This window comes from Takifugu rubripes, chromosome 14, assembly GCF_901000725.2.
Source record: "Takifugu rubripes chromosome 14, fTakRub1.2, whole genome shotgun sequence".
Taxonomy (NCBI): domain Eukaryota; kingdom Metazoa; phylum Chordata; class Actinopteri; order Tetraodontiformes; family Tetraodontidae; genus Takifugu; species Takifugu rubripes.
The window spans coordinates 15,737,254-15,756,654 of record NC_042298.1 but is presented as its reverse complement, the minus strand read 5'-3'; the positions used below and the strand labels follow the sequence as shown (position 1 = coordinate 15,756,654).

Sequence of the window (19,401 nt, the reverse complement as noted above, 5' to 3'; positions counted from 1 at the left end):
GTGGGAACCACGGGACGGGCTCGGTCCACCGAGGATGGGAAGCAAAGAGAAAATTGCTTTTTTCTGTTGTGTAAATCAAGTTTCTTTATATTCTCTTGTGTGCTTAAAAAAAATCAATGAACTGAGCTTGTTGTTGTCTTTTGTGTGTTGGGAACATTTGAGAAAAAAGATGTTTGTAGCAGGAAAAGTGTCCGTGGCTGAAGGTCAGACCAGAAGATTCCAGAGTTCTGGTGATGCTGCTGTTGCTCACAGACCAACATCTAATAAAGAAGCTCACTGTGACCCCGCCTCCGGCTCCGCCTCTGGCCCCGCCTCCACACACATCACAACATGAATACCACACACACATCAACACACACAAACTGACCTTGACCCAAAGGCTCTGACCCCCACCCTGACACTGGCTCTGACCCTAACCTTGACCCTGACCCTAACCTTGACCCTGGCTCTGACCCTAACCTTGACCCTGACCCTGGCTCTGACCCTAACCTTGACCTTGACCCTGACCCTAACCTTGACCCTGACCCTGGCTCTGACCCTAACCTTGACCCTGACCCTGGCTCTGACCCTAACCTTGACCCTGACCCTAACCTTGACCCTGACCCTGGCTCTGACCCTAACTGATCATAGGTCAGGGTTCAGCCCCCCCGTGCAGGACTGGACCTCCAGGTTGGTGCATGTGAGCACCCACTGACCCGGTATGTGAAGTGGTCTCTGGTCCAGACCGACTGGGATTAAACTGGACACTTACGTCTGATCCTCGTTCGTTCTCTCCCGCTTATCCGGATCCGGGTCGCGAGGGCAGCAGCTTCAGGAGGGATGCCCAGGCTCTCCCCGGCCTCTTCCATCAGCTCCTCCGGGGCCCCCCAGCCGCTCCCAGCCAGGCCAGAATCTCTCCCCCTGGTCCTGGGCCGGCCACGAGGCCTCCTCCCGGTGGGACCTGTCCGGAACACCTCTAAAGGGAGGCGTCCGGAAGGCGTCGATCTCCCGTTCCATCCTACGCTCACTCGTGAACAAGATCCCGAGATACATGAACTCCTCCACCTGGGGCAGGACCTCCTCCCCGACCCGGAGAAGGACCTCCTCCCCGACCCGGAGAAGGACCTGTTCGATGGCGCCAGAAGAACCACGTCATCGAGCTTCTGACGAGATCCTCCGCCCACCGAACCCGAACCCCTCCCCTGTTGACCCGGGTTCAGAAGGTCCTCGCCTTTATGGGAGGACGAGGACCTTCTGATGGGAGCAGGCCACTGAAGTAGAGACTCTTATAATTAATTGAGAACTAATTAGTATTCGCTCATTAACATAATCGATGACGTCACAGCCTCCTTTGATTTGAGCGAACGTTTGAGCCCGAAGAGCTGAAGACAAACCGACCGTTCCAAGGTCAAATCTGAAGGACACGGCTCTGCTCTCCTGCACGACTCGGGCGGAGAGGCTGGAGCCTCCAGGACAGCAGCTGGAACCCTAACCCAGCTCTGGCGTCATGGAGCAGGTGGTCAGGGGGCGGGGCTTACGCCTGCGTGGCCTTCCGAGCTGATGGTGCCGCCGACGTTCCCGACGGGCTGCGGGACCACGGCGGGTCGAGATGCTTCCGTTTGGGTCTCCTGGGGAGGAACCTCCATGTTCTCCTGCCTGATTCTCCTTCAGACTGGAGGGAAATGAAGCAACATCACAGCAGCCAGAACATTTTGGAAATGTTTAATATTTTGTGCAGAAGAAAAATGAACAACAATGAACAAAATGTTTTAAGTTGTGTGAAGCTCCATCGTCTTCATCAGAAACTCTTCATCATGTCCAGTAAAGACATTTAAATGGAGAAAAACTGACAGTCGACTTTTACTGCAACAGGAACACACACACACACACACACACTCTTAAACATGCTGCTGCTTAAAAAACAAAAATGTCTAAAAATATAGTTCAGATTATTTCAACTTAAAAGTTGGATCACAAAAATAAAAGATTTACAGAAGGTCCAGGAGACCTGGGCCCAAGAGCTCCAACACACACACACGCACACACACACACACACACACGCACACGCACACACACACACACACGCACACACACACGCACACCTGTGCACGTACACATTTATACCGCGTATATAAAAGACTTTATGATTTTAGCTGCGTGATTTAAATCTTAAATTAAAAAGAGACGTCAAATCTGGGATTTACTGATATTTCTGGGTGCTAAATGTCTGAAAGTAACCGGGTCAGAATGGTGGCGTCCTGCTGGAGTCGTGGGGTCTGAACCTCCTCCTCTCTTCTACTCCACGGTTTGGGTTTCCTTTGGCTGGATAAGGCAGAAAGCAGAAGGTTGTTGGTTCTGGTTCTGGTTCTGGCTGGAAAGCTCCGACCCAGGATTAAACCAAAGAGCTGAGGTGGATTCAGACGCACGGATCAGCACCAGCCTGAACCTCTGAGTCCTCCCGCAGCACGACGCCGACGGACCGTCACAGAACCATGAAGCTGAAACAGGACGTAATTGTCCCAGAACGGACGGCGCGTCCAGGACAAGCCAGACGGAAAAGGAATAAACCCGGAAACGAGCCCAGTTTTAAAATGGCGTCCGTTTACTGCACGCCGTAGGACGCCTCCTCGGGGCCGTGGGTGCTCCGGCTGATGATCTGGTGGATGGCCACGTACGTTCCTGAAACAAAGCCCACGAAGCCGATCAGGCTGATGAGGACGTTCTTCAGCACCACCAGCGGGGACACGCCCTCCCGGTGGAAGGTCAGGATCTGGAGGAGCGGAGGGAAGATGAGCGCCAGGAAGCTGCTGCTGACCGAGCCCACCAAGGAGATGACCAGGTCCAGCATGGGGATCAGGATGGCCAGCGCGCCTGGGACACACACACACGCACACACAGGTTAACAGCGGGAAACACCTCGTCCCCGTGGAGGACCTAAGAGCTCAGCCTGGTTCTGGGTGGGCCAGGCCTCCATCCCATCCTACTTTTTTTTTATCAGTTTCATTTCATTTTAAAAATCCAGGGAGAACAAAACCACCGTGAGGCCAAGAAGGAACCTTTGGGTTAAAGCCGAGACCTGCTGAGGCTGGAGAAGCTCTGATGTCCACGGGGCCCATTCTGACCTCAAAGGTCTACAGAACTCTGCACACAAGGCTCATAGCTTCATCTGCTGGTCTAGCAAACATCTGCTGGTCCAGCAAACATCTGCACAACAGTCCAGACTGGGATCTGCTGCTTCCTGGACCAAAGAAGTGACCACAGATCTGAGCACCAGCATCTCCTGTGAGCGCTGACATTTCCCTCCTGTCAATCATCCTGGAAGATGAGATCCAAACAGATGGAAGAACTTGGGCCGAATGCTGTCGTGGCCGTCAGGAATTCACCGTTAAAGCTGGCGAGGGGACGCGTGCAGGCGTCTGCTGAGGAGCGAAGAGGCTCATTTCCATAAAATAACGGTGGAGGAAAACGATGGAACAAACAAGAGCGGCGGCTCGTTTCCAGCCCAGTTTCATGAATAAATCCATAACAATCCTGCGTGAAACCATCATTTTAAAATAACCGACGTCCAGTTTGAACCACACGGACCCACAGCTATCAGGAGGTGGCCCGTCAGCCCGCGACAGCAACCTGCTCACAATCACCTGCTCACAATCACCTGCTCACAATCACCTGTGCACTCGGGCCAGAGGACCCGCAACATCTCCACACCTGCATGCAGCTCAGCGTTAGCCGCTTGTTAGCATTAGCACGTTGATCCCGGTAGCGACTGTCGCCGGAGCCAGGAGCAGCGTCGTTGAACAGGTCCCTGTCCTGGTCCCTGTCCAGGTCCCTGTCCTGGTCGTGTGTGTGTGTGTGCGTGTGTGTGTGCGAGCGGCTCGTGGACTTCCTGGTTATCAGCGTTTAGACCATTACAGTAATTTTTGTTTGTGGAAATGAGAGATAATGGCGGTAAAATTGCTCCCGTTTACTGGCTGCTAGGATCTCGTTGTTGTCCATCTTCAGCGGAGGCTGGACGGGATCGTGGCTTTGATGGACCACAACGTTATGGACGATAAAGCGAGTAACTCCAGCAGCTTTCCCTGGAATACTCAGAGACTCCGGGAGGATTCCTCCCCACGTAACTCTGACACGGACGCACGGCTCCCACCTCCGCGACTCCATGTCAAAAGCAGGAAGCCACAATTCCGGCTTCATCCCGGCGCCTCCACGTTCACACGCTCATCAGCGGGAATCCCGAAGGAAGCAGCCTTTTATTGTCCGCCACCGCCCATTTACACAGGCTGCCATGCAAATGACGTGCAGATATTAAGAGGCACGTGCACGTGTTCCCTTTCATCGGCTCATCAACATGCGTGTGCACGAGCGTGCGCAGCTCCAGGACAGAATTCCCTGCAGGCTCCAATCACAGCTCATCAAGGTGAGTGGGATCCTGAGGCCGTGCTGTGGTTCTGGCCCGATAATTCTGCCCTGACCCCAGGGAGGAGGGGGATCGGGGAGGAGGGGGACCGGGGAGGAGGGGGACCAGGGAGGACAGGGACCAGGGACGGCGGGGGACCGGGGAGGACGGGGACCAGGGAGGAGGGGGACCGGGGAGGAGGGGGACCAGGGAGGACAGGGACCAGGGACGGCGGGGGACCGGGGAGGACGGGGACCAGGGAGGACGGGGATCAGGGAGGACGGGGACCGGGGAGGACAGGGACCAGGGAGGACGGGGACCGGGGAGGAGGGGGACCGGGGAGGAGGGGGACCGGGGAGGACGGGGACCGGGGAGGAGGGGGACCGGGGAGGAGGGGGACCAGGGAGGACAGGGACCAGGGACGGCGGGGACCGGGGAGGACGGGGATCGGGGAGGAGGGGGACCGGGGAGGAGGGGGATCGGGGAGGAGGGGGACCGGGGAGGACGGGGACCGGGGAGGAGGGGGACCGGGGAGGAGGGGGACCGGGGGAGGACCCTGTGTAGGACGTTTGAGGAACCTCTGTGGGACGGTACCGTGGCTGCTGCGGCTCCTCTGGACCACATCTGGCTCTCCGTCCTGCCCCAGACTGAACATCTGTCCTCCAACAGACGCTGGTGTCTGGAGGCGGAGCCTAAACGGCGCTTCACCCCCCAGTGATTCAAGCGTGACCTCACAAGGTTCTGATGGCCTGACCACAACTCAGAGGTTCAGATTAGATGCAGGAACATTTCTGGAATGGTCACAAAATATAATTTGAGAGTGTTTTTGTTGAAGTTTTCAGGATTGAGATGCTGGAGAGCATCAGGCCTCTTCATTAATCAGCATTTCCACCAACGGTCACGGTCGTTTATTCCCTCCTGTCTCCTTTCTGTGGGCACTCACAGGTGAAGATGACCAGGGAGGTGCGGAGGAGCAGGTCCACGGGCCTCTTCCAGCTGTCCGACACGCGAGCCACCACCGGCGGGATGAGGATCTCTGCGGGGACGTAGAACTGCAGCGCGAACGTGATGAAGATGCCGAAACAGTACAGGAGCTTGACGGCCTGGTACATCCTGGGGAGGGTACGAGGAGAGGACGGAGGTGAGCAGGGAACAGAGCAAAAGACACAAACTGTCCTCGTCCAGCGGAAATTACAGCTGAGCTTCATTCAAGATGCGTCCTGCTGCCATGGCAACAGTGCCAAGGAATAAACTACAGTCATTCAGAGTATCATTAGTATCTCATTAGTATCATTACTACCCTGGAAAAGCAAGGAAAGGTCAGAGAAAGGCATTTATCAACATCTTTAACACACACACACACACACACACACACACACACACACACACACACACACACTCTCTCAATAATTCAACTTTAAATAACACAGACAGTAACTAATAATCTCAATCATCGTGTAAATAAGTTTGATCAGGGCAATACACGGGTGCAGTGTCGCATCCTGCCCACCAGGGGGCGCCAGAGGAGACCTCGGTGTTGACGGTGGTTAAACTGCTGAGGTACAGAAGTAAACCCACACAGGAGTCCTGATAAACATCAGGTCCTGAATGGGATCATTGGGTCATGGGTCATTAATATTCTCCTGCCAGCAAATGCCATAAAAAGAATCTGTGCATAAATCTATGGGATGTCCTGCGAATGAGCCGGGGTTGGGGGGGTGCGACCTTACCAACAGTTGGGCAGGTTGAGCGTGATGCTGCCTCCGATGTCGGCGCCGAAGCACATGTATCCCACGGTTCCCAGGCTGATGTAGAGGAGGGTCACCGTGCCCATTCCCAAGTACAGCACCCACAGGAAGCTTTTGGGCTTCTGCATCTTGTTCTCCAGGGGAAGAACCTGCCAGACACAGGAAAGGACCCCCCCCCCCACTGGTCAGACCTGGAGTCTTGCCTTCTGTTGTTCATCAGAGAAAAACTGAAACGTCTATTACAGGGAGTGCAGAATTATTAGGCAAAAGAGTATTTTGACCACATCATCCTCTATATGCACGTTGTCTTACTCCAAGCTGTATAGGCTGGAAAGCCCACTACCAATTAAGCATCTCTGTAATGAGAAGGGGTGTGGTCTCATGACATCAACACCCCATATCAGGTATGCATAATTATTAGGCAACTTCCTTTCCTTTGGCAAAATGGGTCAGAAGAGGGACTTGACAGGCTCCGAAAAGTCAAAAATAGTGAGATATGTTGCAGAGGGATGCAGCACTCCTAAAATAGCCAAGCATGAAGCACGATCAGCGAACAATCAAGCGTTTCCTTCAAAATAGTCCACAGGGTCGCAAGAAGCGTGTGGAAAAACCAAGGCGCAAAATAACTGCCCATGAACTGAGAAGAGTCAAGCGTGCAGCTGCCAAGATGCCACTTGCCACCAGTTTTGCCATATTTCAGAGCTGCAACATCACTGGATGTGAGCAATACTCAGAGACATGGCCAAGGTAAGAAAGGCGGAAAAACCACCACCACTGAACAAGACACAAGCTGAAACGTCAAGACTGGGCCAAGAAATATCTCAAGACTGATTTTTCTAGGGTTTTATGGACTGATGAAATGAGAGGGAGTCTTGATGGGCCTGGATCGGTAAAGGGCAGACGGCTCCAGTCCGACTCAGACGCCAGCAAGGTGGAGGTGGGGTACTGATATGGGCTGGTATCATCAAAGATGAGCTTGTGGGGCCTTTTCGGGTTGAGGATGGAGTCAAGCTCAACTCCCAGTCCTCCTGCCAGTTTCTGGAAGACACCTTCTTTAAGCAGTGGCACAGGAAGAAGTCTGCATCCTTCAAGAAAAACATGATTTTCATGCAGGACAAGTCTCCATCACACGCATCCAAGTGCTCCACAGCCTGGCTGGCAAGAAAGGGCCTAAAAGAAGAAAAACTAATGACATGGCCTCCTTGTTCACCTGACCTGAACCCCACAGAGAACCTGTGGTCCCTCATCAAATGTGAGATTTACAAGGAGGGGAAACAGGGTCTGGGAGGCTGTGGTTGCTGACAGAATCCATGCAGGCTTTTGAGTGTGTTTGCAAAGAAAGGTGGCTATACTGGTCACTGATTTGTTTTTGAAAGTCAGAAATGTATATTTGTGATTGTTGAGCTGTTATATTGGTTTCCCTGGTGAAAATAAACAATTGAAATGGGTATATATTCGTTTTTTGTTAAGTTGCCTAATAATTATGCACAAAGTAATAGTCTCCTGCACACAGATATCCTCCTAAAGTAGCTAAAACTAAAAAAGCCCCACTCCAACTCCCAAAAATATCCAGCTTTGATATTAATGAGTCTTTTGGGTTCATTAAGAACATGGCTGTTGTTCAATAATAAAATGAATCCTCAAAATTACAACTTGCCTAAAAATTCTGCACTCCCTGTGGAGCCGACCGGTTCGTTCTGAGGGTCTGTGAGATTTGAATCCATGGTGGATCGAGGGGGGGTTCAGGTGGAGATGACCACCGTGACCACACCGGAGGGGTCATTGAGGGAACCCCAGAGGGGTAAATGTGTTGAGTGGAAGGTCCCCCATCAAAGAAACACCACTGGGTCAGACCTCGTGTCACTTCCTGTCAGGTGGTCCACGTCTGACCTTGACCTCCGCTGAGGGTGCCAACATGAGTAAAGGTAAGAAGACGCCTTTTTCTAACCCAAAATCATTCCCTCTGCTTTCTTCATCAATTCCAGGGATGGAACACAGTCATGGAAGGTTCTGCTGGAACACCTGAGGGGCTCCTCTGGTGCTGGAACACCTGACGGGCTCCTCTAGAGCTGGAACACCTGACGGGCTCCTCTAGAGCTGGAACACCTGAGGGGCTCCTCTAGAGCTGGAACACCTGAGGGGCTCCTCTAGAGCTGGAACACCTGAGGGGCTCCTCTAGAGCTGGAACACCTGAGGGGCTCCTCTAGTGCTGGAACACCTGACGGCTCCTCTAGTGCTGGAACACCTGAGGGGCTCCTCTAGAGCTGGAACACCTGAGGGGCTCCTCTAGAGCTGGAACACCTGACGGCTCCTCTAGTGCTGGAACACCTGACGGGCTCCTCTAGAGCTGGAACACCTGAGGGGCTCCTCTGGTGCTGGAACACCTGACGGCTCCTCTGGTGCTGGAACACCTGAGGGGCTCCTCTAGAGCTGGGACACCTGAGGGGCTCCTCTGGTGCTGGAACACCTGACGGCTCCTCTGGTGCTGGAACACCTGAGGGGCTCCTCTAGAGCTGGGACACCTGAGGGGCTCCTCTGGTGCTGGAACACCTGACGGCTCCTCTAGAGCTGGAACACCTGAGGGGCTCCTCTAGTGCTGGGACACCTGACGGCTCCTCTAGAGCTGGAACACCTGACGGCTCCTCTAGTGCTGGGACACCTGAGGGGCTCCTCTAGTGCTGGAACACCTGAGGGGCTCCTCTAGAGCTGGAACACCTGAGGGGCTCCTCTAGTGCTGGGACACCTGACGGCTCCTCTAGAGCTGGAACACCTGACGGCTCCTCTAGTGCTGGGACACCTGAGGGGCTCCTCTAGTGCTGGGACACCTGACGGCTCCTCTAGTGCTGGAACACCTGAGGGGCTCCTCTAGAGCTGGGACACCTGACGGCTCCTCTAGAGCTGGAACACCTGACGGCTCCTCTAGTGCTGGAACACCTGAGGGGAGGGGCTCCTCTAGAGCTGGAACACCTGACGGGCTCCTCTAGTGCTGGAACACCTGAGGGGCTCCTCTAGAGCTGGGACACCTGACGGCTCCTCTAGAGCTGGAACACCTGACGGCTCCTCTAGTGCTGGAACACCTGAGGGGAGGGGCTCCTCTAGAGCTGGAACACCTGACGGGCTCCTCTAGTGCTGGAACACCTGAGGGGCTCCTCTAGAGCTGGAACACCTGACGGGCTCCTCTAGAGCTGGAACACCTGAGGGGCTCCTCTAGAGCTGGAACACCTGAGGGGCTCCTCTAGTGCTGGAACACCTGATGGGCTCCTCTAGTGCTGGAACACCTGAGGGGCTCCTCTAGTGCTGGAACACCTGACGGCTCCTCTAGAGCTGGGACACCTGACGGCTCCTCTAGAGCTGGAACACCTGATGGGCTCCTCTAGAGCTGGAACACCTGATGGGCTCCTCTAGTGCTGGAACACCTGACGGCTCCTCTAGAGCTGGAACACCTGATGGGATCCTCTAGAGCTGGAACACCTGAGGGGCTCCTCTAGTGCTGGAACACCTGACGGCTCCTCTAGAGCTGGAACACCTGAGGGGCTCCTCTAGTGCTGGAACACCTGACGGCTCCTCTAGAGCTGGAACACCTGACGGCTCCTCTAGTGCTGGGACACCTGACGGCTCCTCTAGAGCTGGAACACCTGACGGCTCCTCTAGTGCTGGAACACCTGACGGCTCCTCTAGTGCTGGGACACCTGAGGGGCTCCTCTAGTGCTGGAACACCTGACGGCTCCTCTAGAGCTGGAACACCTGAGGGGCTCCTCTAGTGCTGGAACACCTGACGGCTCCTCTAGAGCTGGAACACCTGACGGCTCCTCTAGAGCTGGAACACCTGACGGCTCCTCTAGAGCTGGAACACCTGACGGGCTCCTCTGGTGCTGGAACACCTGACGGGCTCCTCTAGAGCTGGAACACCTGACGGGCTCCTCTGGTGCTGGAACACCTGACGGCTCCTCTGGTGCTGGAACACCTGAGGGGCTCCTCTAGAGCTGGGACACCTGAGGGGCTCCTCTGGTGCTGGAACACCTGACGGCTCCTCTAGAGCTGGAACACCTGACGGGCTCCTCTGGTGCTGGAACACCTGACGGCTCCTCTAGAGCTGGAACACCTGAGGGGCTCCTCTAGAGCTGGAACACCTGAGGGGCTCCTCTAGTGCTGGAACACCTGACGGCTCCTCTAGAGCTGGGACACCTGAGGGGCTCCTCTAGTGCTGGGACACCTGAGGGGCTCCTCTAGAGCTGGAACACCTGACGGCTCCTCTAGAGCTGGAACACCTGACGGCTCCTCTAGTGCTGGGACACCTGACGGCTCCTCTAGAGCTGGAACACCTGACGGCTCCTCTAGTGCTGGGACACCTGAGGGGCTCCTCTAGAGCTGGGACACCTGAGGGGCTCCTCTAGTGCTGGGACACCTGACGGGCTCCTCTAGTGCTGGGACACCTGACGGCTCCTCTAGTGCTGGGACACCTGACGGCTCCTCTAGTGCTGGGACACCTGACGGCTCCTCTAGTGCTGGAACACCTGACGGCTCCTCTAGAGCTGGAACACCTGATGGCTCCTCTAGTGCTGGAACACCTGAGGGGAGGGGCTCCTCTAGAGCTGGAACACCTGACGGGCTCCTCTAGAGCTGGAACACCTGAGGGGCTCCTCTAGAGCTGGAACACCTGAGGGGCTCCTCTAGTGCTGGAACACCTGATGGGCTCCTCTAGTGCTGGAACACCTGAGGGGCTCCTCTAGTGCTGGAACACCTGACGGCTCCTCTAGAGCTGGGACACCTGACGGGCTCCTCTAGTGCTGGAACACCTGACGGCTCCTCTAGAGCTGGAACACCTGACGGCTCCTCTAGAGCTGGAACACCTGATGGGCTCCTCTAGAGCTGGAACACCTGATGGGCTCCTCTAGTGCTGGAACACCTGACGGCTCCTCTAGAGCTGGAACACCTGATGGGCTCCTCTAGAGCTGGAACACCTGAGGGGCTCCTCTAGTGCTGGAACACCTGACGGCTCCTCTAGAGCTGGAACACCTGAGGGGCTCCTCTAGTGCTGGAACACCTGACGGCTCCTCTAGAGCTGGGACACCTGACGGCTCCTCTAGTGCTGGGACACCTGACGGCTCCTCTAGTGCTGGGACACCTGACGGCTCCTCTAGAGCTGGGACACCTGACGGGCTCCTCTAGAGCTGGGACACCTGAGGGGCTCCTCTAGTGCTGGGACACCTGAGGGGCTCCTCTGGTGCTGGAACACCTGAGGGGCTCCTCTAGTGCTGGGACACCTGAGGGGCTCCTCTGGTGCTGGAACACCTGAGGGGCTCCTCTAGTGCTGGAACACCTGACGGCTCCTCTAGAGCTGGAACACCTGAGGGGCTCCTCTAGAGCTGGAACACCTGACGGGCTCCTCTAGAGCTGGAACACCTGAGGGGCTCCTCTAGAGCTGGAACACCTGAGGGGCTCCTCTAGTGCTGGAACACCTGATGGGCTCCTCTAGTGCTGGAACACCTGACGGCTCCTCTAGAGCTGGAACACCTGATGGGCTCCTCTAGTGCTGGAACACCTGACGGCTCCTCTAGTGCTGGAACACCTGATGGGCTCCTCTAGAGCTGGAACACCTGATGGGCTCCTCTAGTGCTGGAACACCTGACGGCTCCTCTAGAGCTGGAACACCTGAGGGGCTCCTCTAGTGCTGGAACACCTGACGGCTCCTCTAGAGCTGGAACACCTGACGGCTCCTCTAGTGCTGGAACACCTGAGGGGCTCCTCTAGAGCTGGAACACCTGAGGGGCTCCTCTAGTGCTGGAACACCTGAGGGGCTCCTCTAGAGCTGGAACACCTGACGGCTCCTCTAGTGCTGGAACACCTGACGGCTCCTCTAGTGCTGGGACACCTGACGGCTCCTCTAGTGCTGGAACACCTGACGGGCTCCTCTAGAGCTGGGACACCTGAGGGGCTCCTCTAGAGCTGGGACACCTGAGGGGCTCCTCTAGTGCTGGGACACCTGAGGGGCTCCTCTGGTGCTGGAACACCTGAGGGGCTCCTCTAGTGCTGGGACACCTGAGGGGCTCCTCTGGTGCTGGAACACCTGAGGGGCTCCTCTAGTGCTGGAACACCTGACGGCTCCTCTAGAGCTGGAACACCTGAGGGGCTCCTCTAGTGCTGGAACACCTGACAGCTCCTCTAGTGCTGGAACACCTGAGGGGCTCCTCTAGAGCTGGGACACCTGATGGGCTCCTCTGGTGCTGGAACACCTGATGGGCTCCTCTAGTGCTGGAACACCTGACGGCTCCTCTAGAGCTGGAACACCTGATGGGCTCCTCTGGTGCTGGAACACCTGACGGGCTCCTCTGGTGCTGGGACACCTGACGGGCTCCTCTGGTGCTGGGACACCTGACGGGCTCCTCTAGAGCTGGGACACCTGAGGGGCTCCTCTGGTGCTGGAACACCTGACGGGCTCCTCTAGAGCTGGAACACCTGAGGGGCTCCTCTAGAGCTGGGACACCTGATGGGCTCCTCTAGTGCTGGAACACCTGACGGGCTCCTCTAGAGCTGGAACACCTGAGGGGCTCCTCTAGAGCTGGGACACCTGACGGGCTCCTCTAGTGCTGGAACACCTGAGGGGCTCCTCTAGAGCTGGGACACCTGACGGGCTCCTCTAGTGCTGGAACACCTGAGGGGCTCCTCTAGAGCTGGGACACCTGACGGGCTCCTCTAGTGCTGGAACACCTGAGGGGCTCCTCTAGAGCTGGGACACCTGAGGGGCTCCTCTAGAGCTGGGACACCTGAGGGGCTCCTCTAGTGCTGGAACACCTGACGGGCTCCTCTAGAGCTGGAACACCTGAGGGGCTCCTCTAGAGCTGGGACACCTGACGGGCTCCTCTAGAGCTGGAACACCTGAGGGGCTCCTCTAGAGCTGGGACACCTGACGGGCTCCTCTAGTGCTGGAACACCTGAGGGGCTCCTCTAGAGCTGGGACACCTGAGGGGCTCCTCTAGTGCTGGAACACCTGACGGGCTCCTCTAGAGCTGGGACACCTGAGGGGCTCCTCTAGTGCTGGAACACCTGACGGGCTCCTCTAGAGCTGGGACACCTGATGGGCTCCTCTAGAGCTGGGACAGTGACTGTGAGGTGGGGGGGGTGGGGTGGGGGGGGGGTGTTGGGGGGGGTGGGGGGCTACCTACCACTCCGATCCCTTCAAAGGCAAAGATGGCCGTCCCAAAGAAGAGGGGGTAGTCTCTGGCTCGGCCCACCTTTGGAAGGTCGATGGGGTATCTGATGTTCTGTATGTGGGGACAAAGAAGATTTAGGCTGGAACATCCAATAATGTCAAACTTCAGTTGAGACTTTTCAAAAGAAACGTGTGTTCAGTCACAGGGGGACGACTCAGGATAGAAATAGTAACATTTAACGGGCGTAAACCCCAGAACGCTGTAGAACCCATCCAGCACCAGAACTACAACCAGGAAATCGACCCGAAGGAAACGACCTAAAACAGATGGAAAAGTGATCAGCAGCTCCGTCGCTCCCGCTCTTCCTGTAACGGCTCCGCGATCCGATCAGCACCAACAGAACCGAACAACCAGCCTCTTCAGAGAGAGAGAACCGGGCCTGGGTCCAGAGACCTGCAGCAGCTTTGATCACACTGCTGACAGATTCTACCGGTCTGGTCAGGACACACATTCTGAGGTCAGCCCTCCTCAGGGGGGGGGGGTCAAACCCCTCAGGGGGGGGTCAGCCCCCTCGGGGGGGGGGGGGGGGGGGGGGGGGGGGGGGGGGGGGGGTCAGCCTCCTCAGGGGGGGGGTCAGCCCCCTCAGGGGGGGGTCACCTACGGAGGCCCGTCTCACGCTCACCGTGACAGAGTAGAAGTAGATGAGCGCCAGGCTGAGGGTCATGACCACGTTGGCCACCAGAGAGAGCGGAGCCAGGTACTTCAGGCTGGGCGTGAAGACCAGCAGGACGAAGGCCGGCAGGAAGAAGAGCATGTAGATCCGGGAGTCGAAGCTGGGCACAGAGACCTGGGTCTGGTTGGTGTGGTTGATCTGGCAGCTGATGGTCGTGGCGTTGGCCGCCTCCACCACCTGAGGAAGGAAGCACATTCAGCTTCACTCACATCATCCAGACAGCTTCACCTGTTATAACCTCAGTCGCTTTGGAAGATAATTAACCAGTGGATAAATGGCGCCATCTAGCGGAGGGTCGTGGAGAATCAGCGTATCTTCATGGGTCAGTGGTTTTAGGGAGGAAGGGGTCTGACACGTGCGCAGACACACGTGCGCACGTGCGGAGCCTCTTATATATCAATAATCAATAACCTTCATGTGACTGAGGTCACTGAGCAGTCAAAGAGTTGTGCAAGTGTGTGACTTTCCTCTGGTTACTGGCCCATTTTAACAACATGCGTGTGTGTGTGTGTGTGTGTGTGTGTGTGTGTGTGAGTGTGTGTGTGTGTGCGTGTGTGTGTGAGACCTGCTTGATGTTGTCACTGAGGAAAACAAAGTAAACGCAGCAGAATCCCAGTTGGGTGATGACTAGAAACAAGTTCACCGTCTGTCTGAGTGATGCAGAAGGACAAACAGAGCTCAGCACAAATATGGACACAGACGTCACACATCAGAGACATGTGACGCTGCACAGGTGCGTCTCATCCCAAACAGCCTTACTTCCCGAAGTGGGAGTGCCTCCGCAGCCAGGACACGTTCTCCATCCCGTACTGCACCGCCTCGCTGTAGGTCAGGGACGGCCTGTTCAACCTGGACGAGAGAGAGAGAGACCTGATGCAGCCGCCACAATAAGAGCACCGGCAGCTGGGTCAGCCGCCACAATAAGAGCACAGGCAGCTGGATCAGCCGCCACAATAAGAGCACAGGCAGCTGGGTCAGCCGCCACAATAAGAGCACAGGCAGCTGGATCAGCCGCCACAATAAGAGCACAGGCAGCTGGATCAGCCGCCACAATAAGAGCACAGGCAGCTGGGTCAGCCGCCACAATAAGAGCACAGGCAGCTGGGTCAGCCGCCACAATAAGAGCACAGGCAGCTGGATCAGCCGCCACAATAAGAGCACAGGCAGCTGGGTCAGCCGCCGCAATAAGAGCACCGGCAGCTGGGTCAGCCGCCACAATAAGAGCACAGGCAGCTGGGTCAGCCGCCACAATAAGAGCACCGGCAGATGGATCAGCCGCCACAATAAGAGCACAGGCAGCTGGATCAGCCGCCACAATAAGAGCACCGGCAGCTGGGTCAGCCGCCACAATAAGAGCACAGGCAGCTGGGTCAGCCGCCACAATAAGAGCACAGGCAGCTGGGTCAGCCGCCACAATAAGAGCACAGGCAGCTGGATCAGCCGCCACAATAAGAGCACAGGCAGCTGGGTCAGCCGCCACAATAAGAGCACAGGCAGCTGGGTCAGCCGCCACAATAAGAGCACTGGCAGCTGGATCAGCCGCCACAATAAGAGCACAGGCAGCTGGGTCAGCCGCCACAATAAGAGCACAGGCAGCTGGGTCAGCCGCCACAATAAGAGCACAGGCAGCTGGATCAGCCGCCACAATAAGAGCACAGGCAGCTGGGTCAGCCGCCGCAATAAGAGCACCGGCAGCTGGGTCAGCCGCCACAATAAGAGCACAGGCAGCTGGGTCAGCCGCCACAATAAGAGCACCGGCAGATGGATCAGCCGCCACAATAAGAGCACAGGCAGCTGGATCAGCCGCCACAATAAGAGCACCGGCAGCTGGGTCAGCCGCCACAATAAGAGCACAGGCAGCTGGGTCAGCCGCCACAATAAGAGCACAGGCAGCTGGGTCAGCCGCCACAATAAGAGCACAGGCAGCTGGATCAGCCGCCACAATAAGAGCACAGGCAGCTGGGTCAGCCGCCACAATAAGAGCACAGGCAGCTGGGTCAGCCGCCACAATAAGAGCACTGGCAGCTGGATCAGCCGCCACAATAAGAGCACAGGCTTTTGATTTCTGACATCATTCTGATATGTAACTTGGAACACATCTGGACAGATTTACAGGTTCTACTGCAACAAAGGTCTGCATATTCAAATAATAAAACAGAAACATGAAGTTAACAATGATTATGATAAAGGGTGGCACTAGGGAGGCACCAATACATCGGACAAAGATCGGTGTCGGTAAATTGGAAAGAATTGCTCGGTGGAAACAGTTAAAAATTCTATTTCATCTTTCTTTTCTCATCCCTTTGTTTCAGCCTTGTAAAGGAGGGATGCGTTTGTTATTTCTCTGTCCTCATTCAAAGACAGTGTGATGATGGGCTGAATCACTTTAAAACATGGGGGTTTTTTAACCAGTGACCCGTTTGTTTCCCAAAGATCATTATCGGCCAATTTGTTATTTTCAGACTCGGCACGGGCCCAGGATGTTCTGATGTTCCGTGTTCCACGGGTTTTCTGTGTGGGGGAAGAGGGAGGGTTGTAGTTTATTTCCCCCTCAGGCTTTGCAGAGTCTATTTCCAGGCCTCACTGTGTCCATTCATGTCCTGGGTTACTTAAGCCTCTTTAGGATGAAGCCTGAGCCAGATGGAAGAGTTTTCCCTGAGCAGGTCCCCGGTGAGAGCAGCCGGGTTAATAACCTCGCCCGTCATGGCTTTACTGTCTCAGGCATAATCTGCTGCGTTGACCGAGGCCTCTGTGCCCTCTCTGCAAATATTGAAGCAAGCAAATGAAAATTGAAAGTGAAGATGTGCGAGTCGGCAACCTTCAAAATGCTCCAGTTTATCACGCTAACCTTGTGACGATGAAGTAAGTCGCTGGAAAAGTACTGGGAGAAAGGCGTATTTGCTAAGCATTATAAAAGGGAGGTGTTTGTTCCAGTGGGCAGAGATCTCCTCATGCTGCTGCTGCAGGTGTTCTGACTGACTAATAAACTCTTAAAAGCAGCATTCTGACTGAATCCTGGACACGGGTTGTCCTGGTTTAAACAGTTTTAAACATGAAGCACTTCTGCCGTGTTTCATTGACCAGTTTGAACTATTGTAATTGTGAAAGCCTAAATGTTAAATGGCGTTAGCTTTGGTTCAGTAAGGAGACTCCTTGTAGTCGAGGAGCTATTTCCGTGCTTCTTCTGCCACTGTGAAGCTCAATCATTTAAGACTGGTGGATAAATAAAATAATACTTATCCGACTGGTGGATAAATAAAATAACACTTATCCGACTGGTGGATATTTACACAGACTGCATGTTCAGCCCTAAAGCAAATATTAGGTAAAGCACATATCATTATCAGCTGATGTCGCTCCTTACTTTTCTTTTCAGAAAATTAGCTCCTCTACAAGTATTTTTGTCAAAGTTGGACGCAGCGAGAGGAACGTTCAGCTGGGTCTGTTCTTACTTTGCACTGAGATGGTGGGAACACTTGACCAGCACCTCCATGCAGTGGAGCGCGATGATGCCCATGCCGAGCAGGCTGACGGGGCCGAGCTGCAGCGGGAGACAATTGCACGTTAGGAAAAGTGTGCACGGTGGCGCCGAGCTGCAGATATACGACAGGAAAAGTGCAAACACCTTCTGACACCAGAAATACGTCAAGTGAGGACAAAGAAAATGTGAGTGCAGGAACAAATGAACAGGAACCAATACCAGAAGATTTTAAAAAAAGAAAGAAAATATCCTCCAAATTTACTGACCACCAGACCAGCATTTTTAACCGCCAAGGGCAAACTGAGCAGCCCTGTTCCGATGTTCCCCTTCAGGATGTGGATCAGGGTCTGTAAAACCCTGAAGAGGAGGAAAAAACACAGGTAATGTAAATAAAAACAGAAGAAGAAGAAGCACTCGATGCTTTCAGCTCCCGGACAACGATACTCACGTGGTTCCTGATTGTTCCCCAAACCGTTCGTAGCGACGCTGCGGTCTGGAAGGTCCAAGGGTGGAGGGACAGAGAGCATCCATCTCTGATGGGTTCTGATCCGAGAGTAGAGGAGCTGCAGGAGGGTATGGGAGGGGAGGGGAGGGGAGGGGAGGAGGTGGAGATCAGCAACAGCCTGTGACCAGTCTGGCACCAACTCTCATATCAAGCTGCTTCATCTCCTCCACCGACAGTCGGTGCTAAAACAAACTGATCCAGACTTTCAGGACTTTCCGGTCCGGCTGATATCTGGGACCATGTGGGAGCACCATGAGAACTCCTCCCATTCATTTATCCCTTATTGTTCTTATTTCCAGCTCCTTTATTGACAGAAGAATCCTCTGCATACATTTGTGTCAACAGCTTCAAACGCATCATAAAAAAACCAATCCTGGAGTGGAACTTAAGTGATTCCCCCTCAGGCTCCGGGCGGAGCTGAGGGAGAATCATTTACAGTTCTCAGCATCCTGGTTCTTTACCTTCCCCTCTGTCAATATCGCTGGACGCCAACATGCTCCGGGGGGGGGGGGGGGGGGGGGGACCGCAGAACCTGACGTCAGGAGCTGGACTGCAGCATCAACAGGGACACTGTGGTGGGACAGAGCAGAGACATGAAAGCAGAACCGACCCACCAGAATGCTGCCTGAGAGGAACCGGCCGAGCAGCAGAGCGCGAGAGTGAAAATGAAACGGGTCGGGGAGGACTTCCCGCCCTCTCTGGGCTTAAAACCCGTCCGACCGCCAGAACACTTAGACACCAACGCAGCTCAGAAACTTTGTCATCTCTGTGGGGGAAGTTCATTTGTCTTCATGTTTGGACAATGAGGTGGACAAACAGACTGGAGCTGCAGCCTGTGTGCACCTCTTACAGATGTCAGCACCGCTGGAAATGGACCGGAGAATATCTGACAGATATAACTGTATATATAACAGATCATAACTGTGGTTATTGGATGTCTCCTGCAGCTCCCGGGTGTCCCCGCTGAACCCTCCTGTCTCTATCAGCAGGGTGCGGCCGAACTCATTCAACATATCTGTTATTGTTCACGTCTCCGGCTCGTTAGCTTGACTGATAACCAGAGGAGAATCTTTCCGGAAACAGCCCCATCAAATCAGATTAGGACCCACTGGGCCGCGCGCGCGTCACGGCGGTGAAAGGACACCCGTCCGAAAATCACAGACAGCGGCTGTTAGCTGCGGATGTTAGCTAACAGCCCGCTTCATTTTCAGGCTCACAGCAGCGACTGGCACCGACGTCAACGTACCGCGCGGCCGCTCGTGTCCCGGTTCCGGACTGGTTCTGAAACGCACACTATCCTCGCTGGGAAGGTCCGCTTCTCATGTCGCTGTCGCGTCTGGAAGGCTAGACCGAAGAGTCGGTTCTGCCTCTTACGTCACAGAAGCGCAGAGTGGTCATGTGACACCCC

General features: G+C 55.2%; 1 protein-coding gene across 1 annotated transcript; it reads right to left on the bottom strand.

The window, feature by feature from the left end:
- Nucleotides 1–1,685: 1,685 nt before the first annotated feature.
- slc36a1 (solute carrier family 36 member 1) lies at nt 1,686–19,394 on the bottom strand. The gene is made up of 12 exons (XM_029847254.1): nt 19,240–19,394; nt 18,455–18,563; nt 17,937–18,051; nt 17,755–17,845; nt 17,460–17,548; nt 14,767–14,856; nt 14,573–14,657; nt 13,957–14,184; nt 13,287–13,385; nt 6,106–6,272; nt 5,319–5,488; nt 1,686–2,850 (listed from the first exon to the last, which is right to left on the bottom strand). The coding sequence occupies exons 2-12, from the start codon at nt 18,486–18,488 to the stop codon at nt 2,582–2,584; spliced, it is 1,437 nt and encodes a 478-aa protein (XP_029703114.1). The 5' UTR covers nt 18,489–18,563; nt 19,240–19,394; the 3' UTR covers nt 1,686–2,581.
- Between the last annotated feature and the right edge of the window lie 7 nt (nt 19,395–19,401).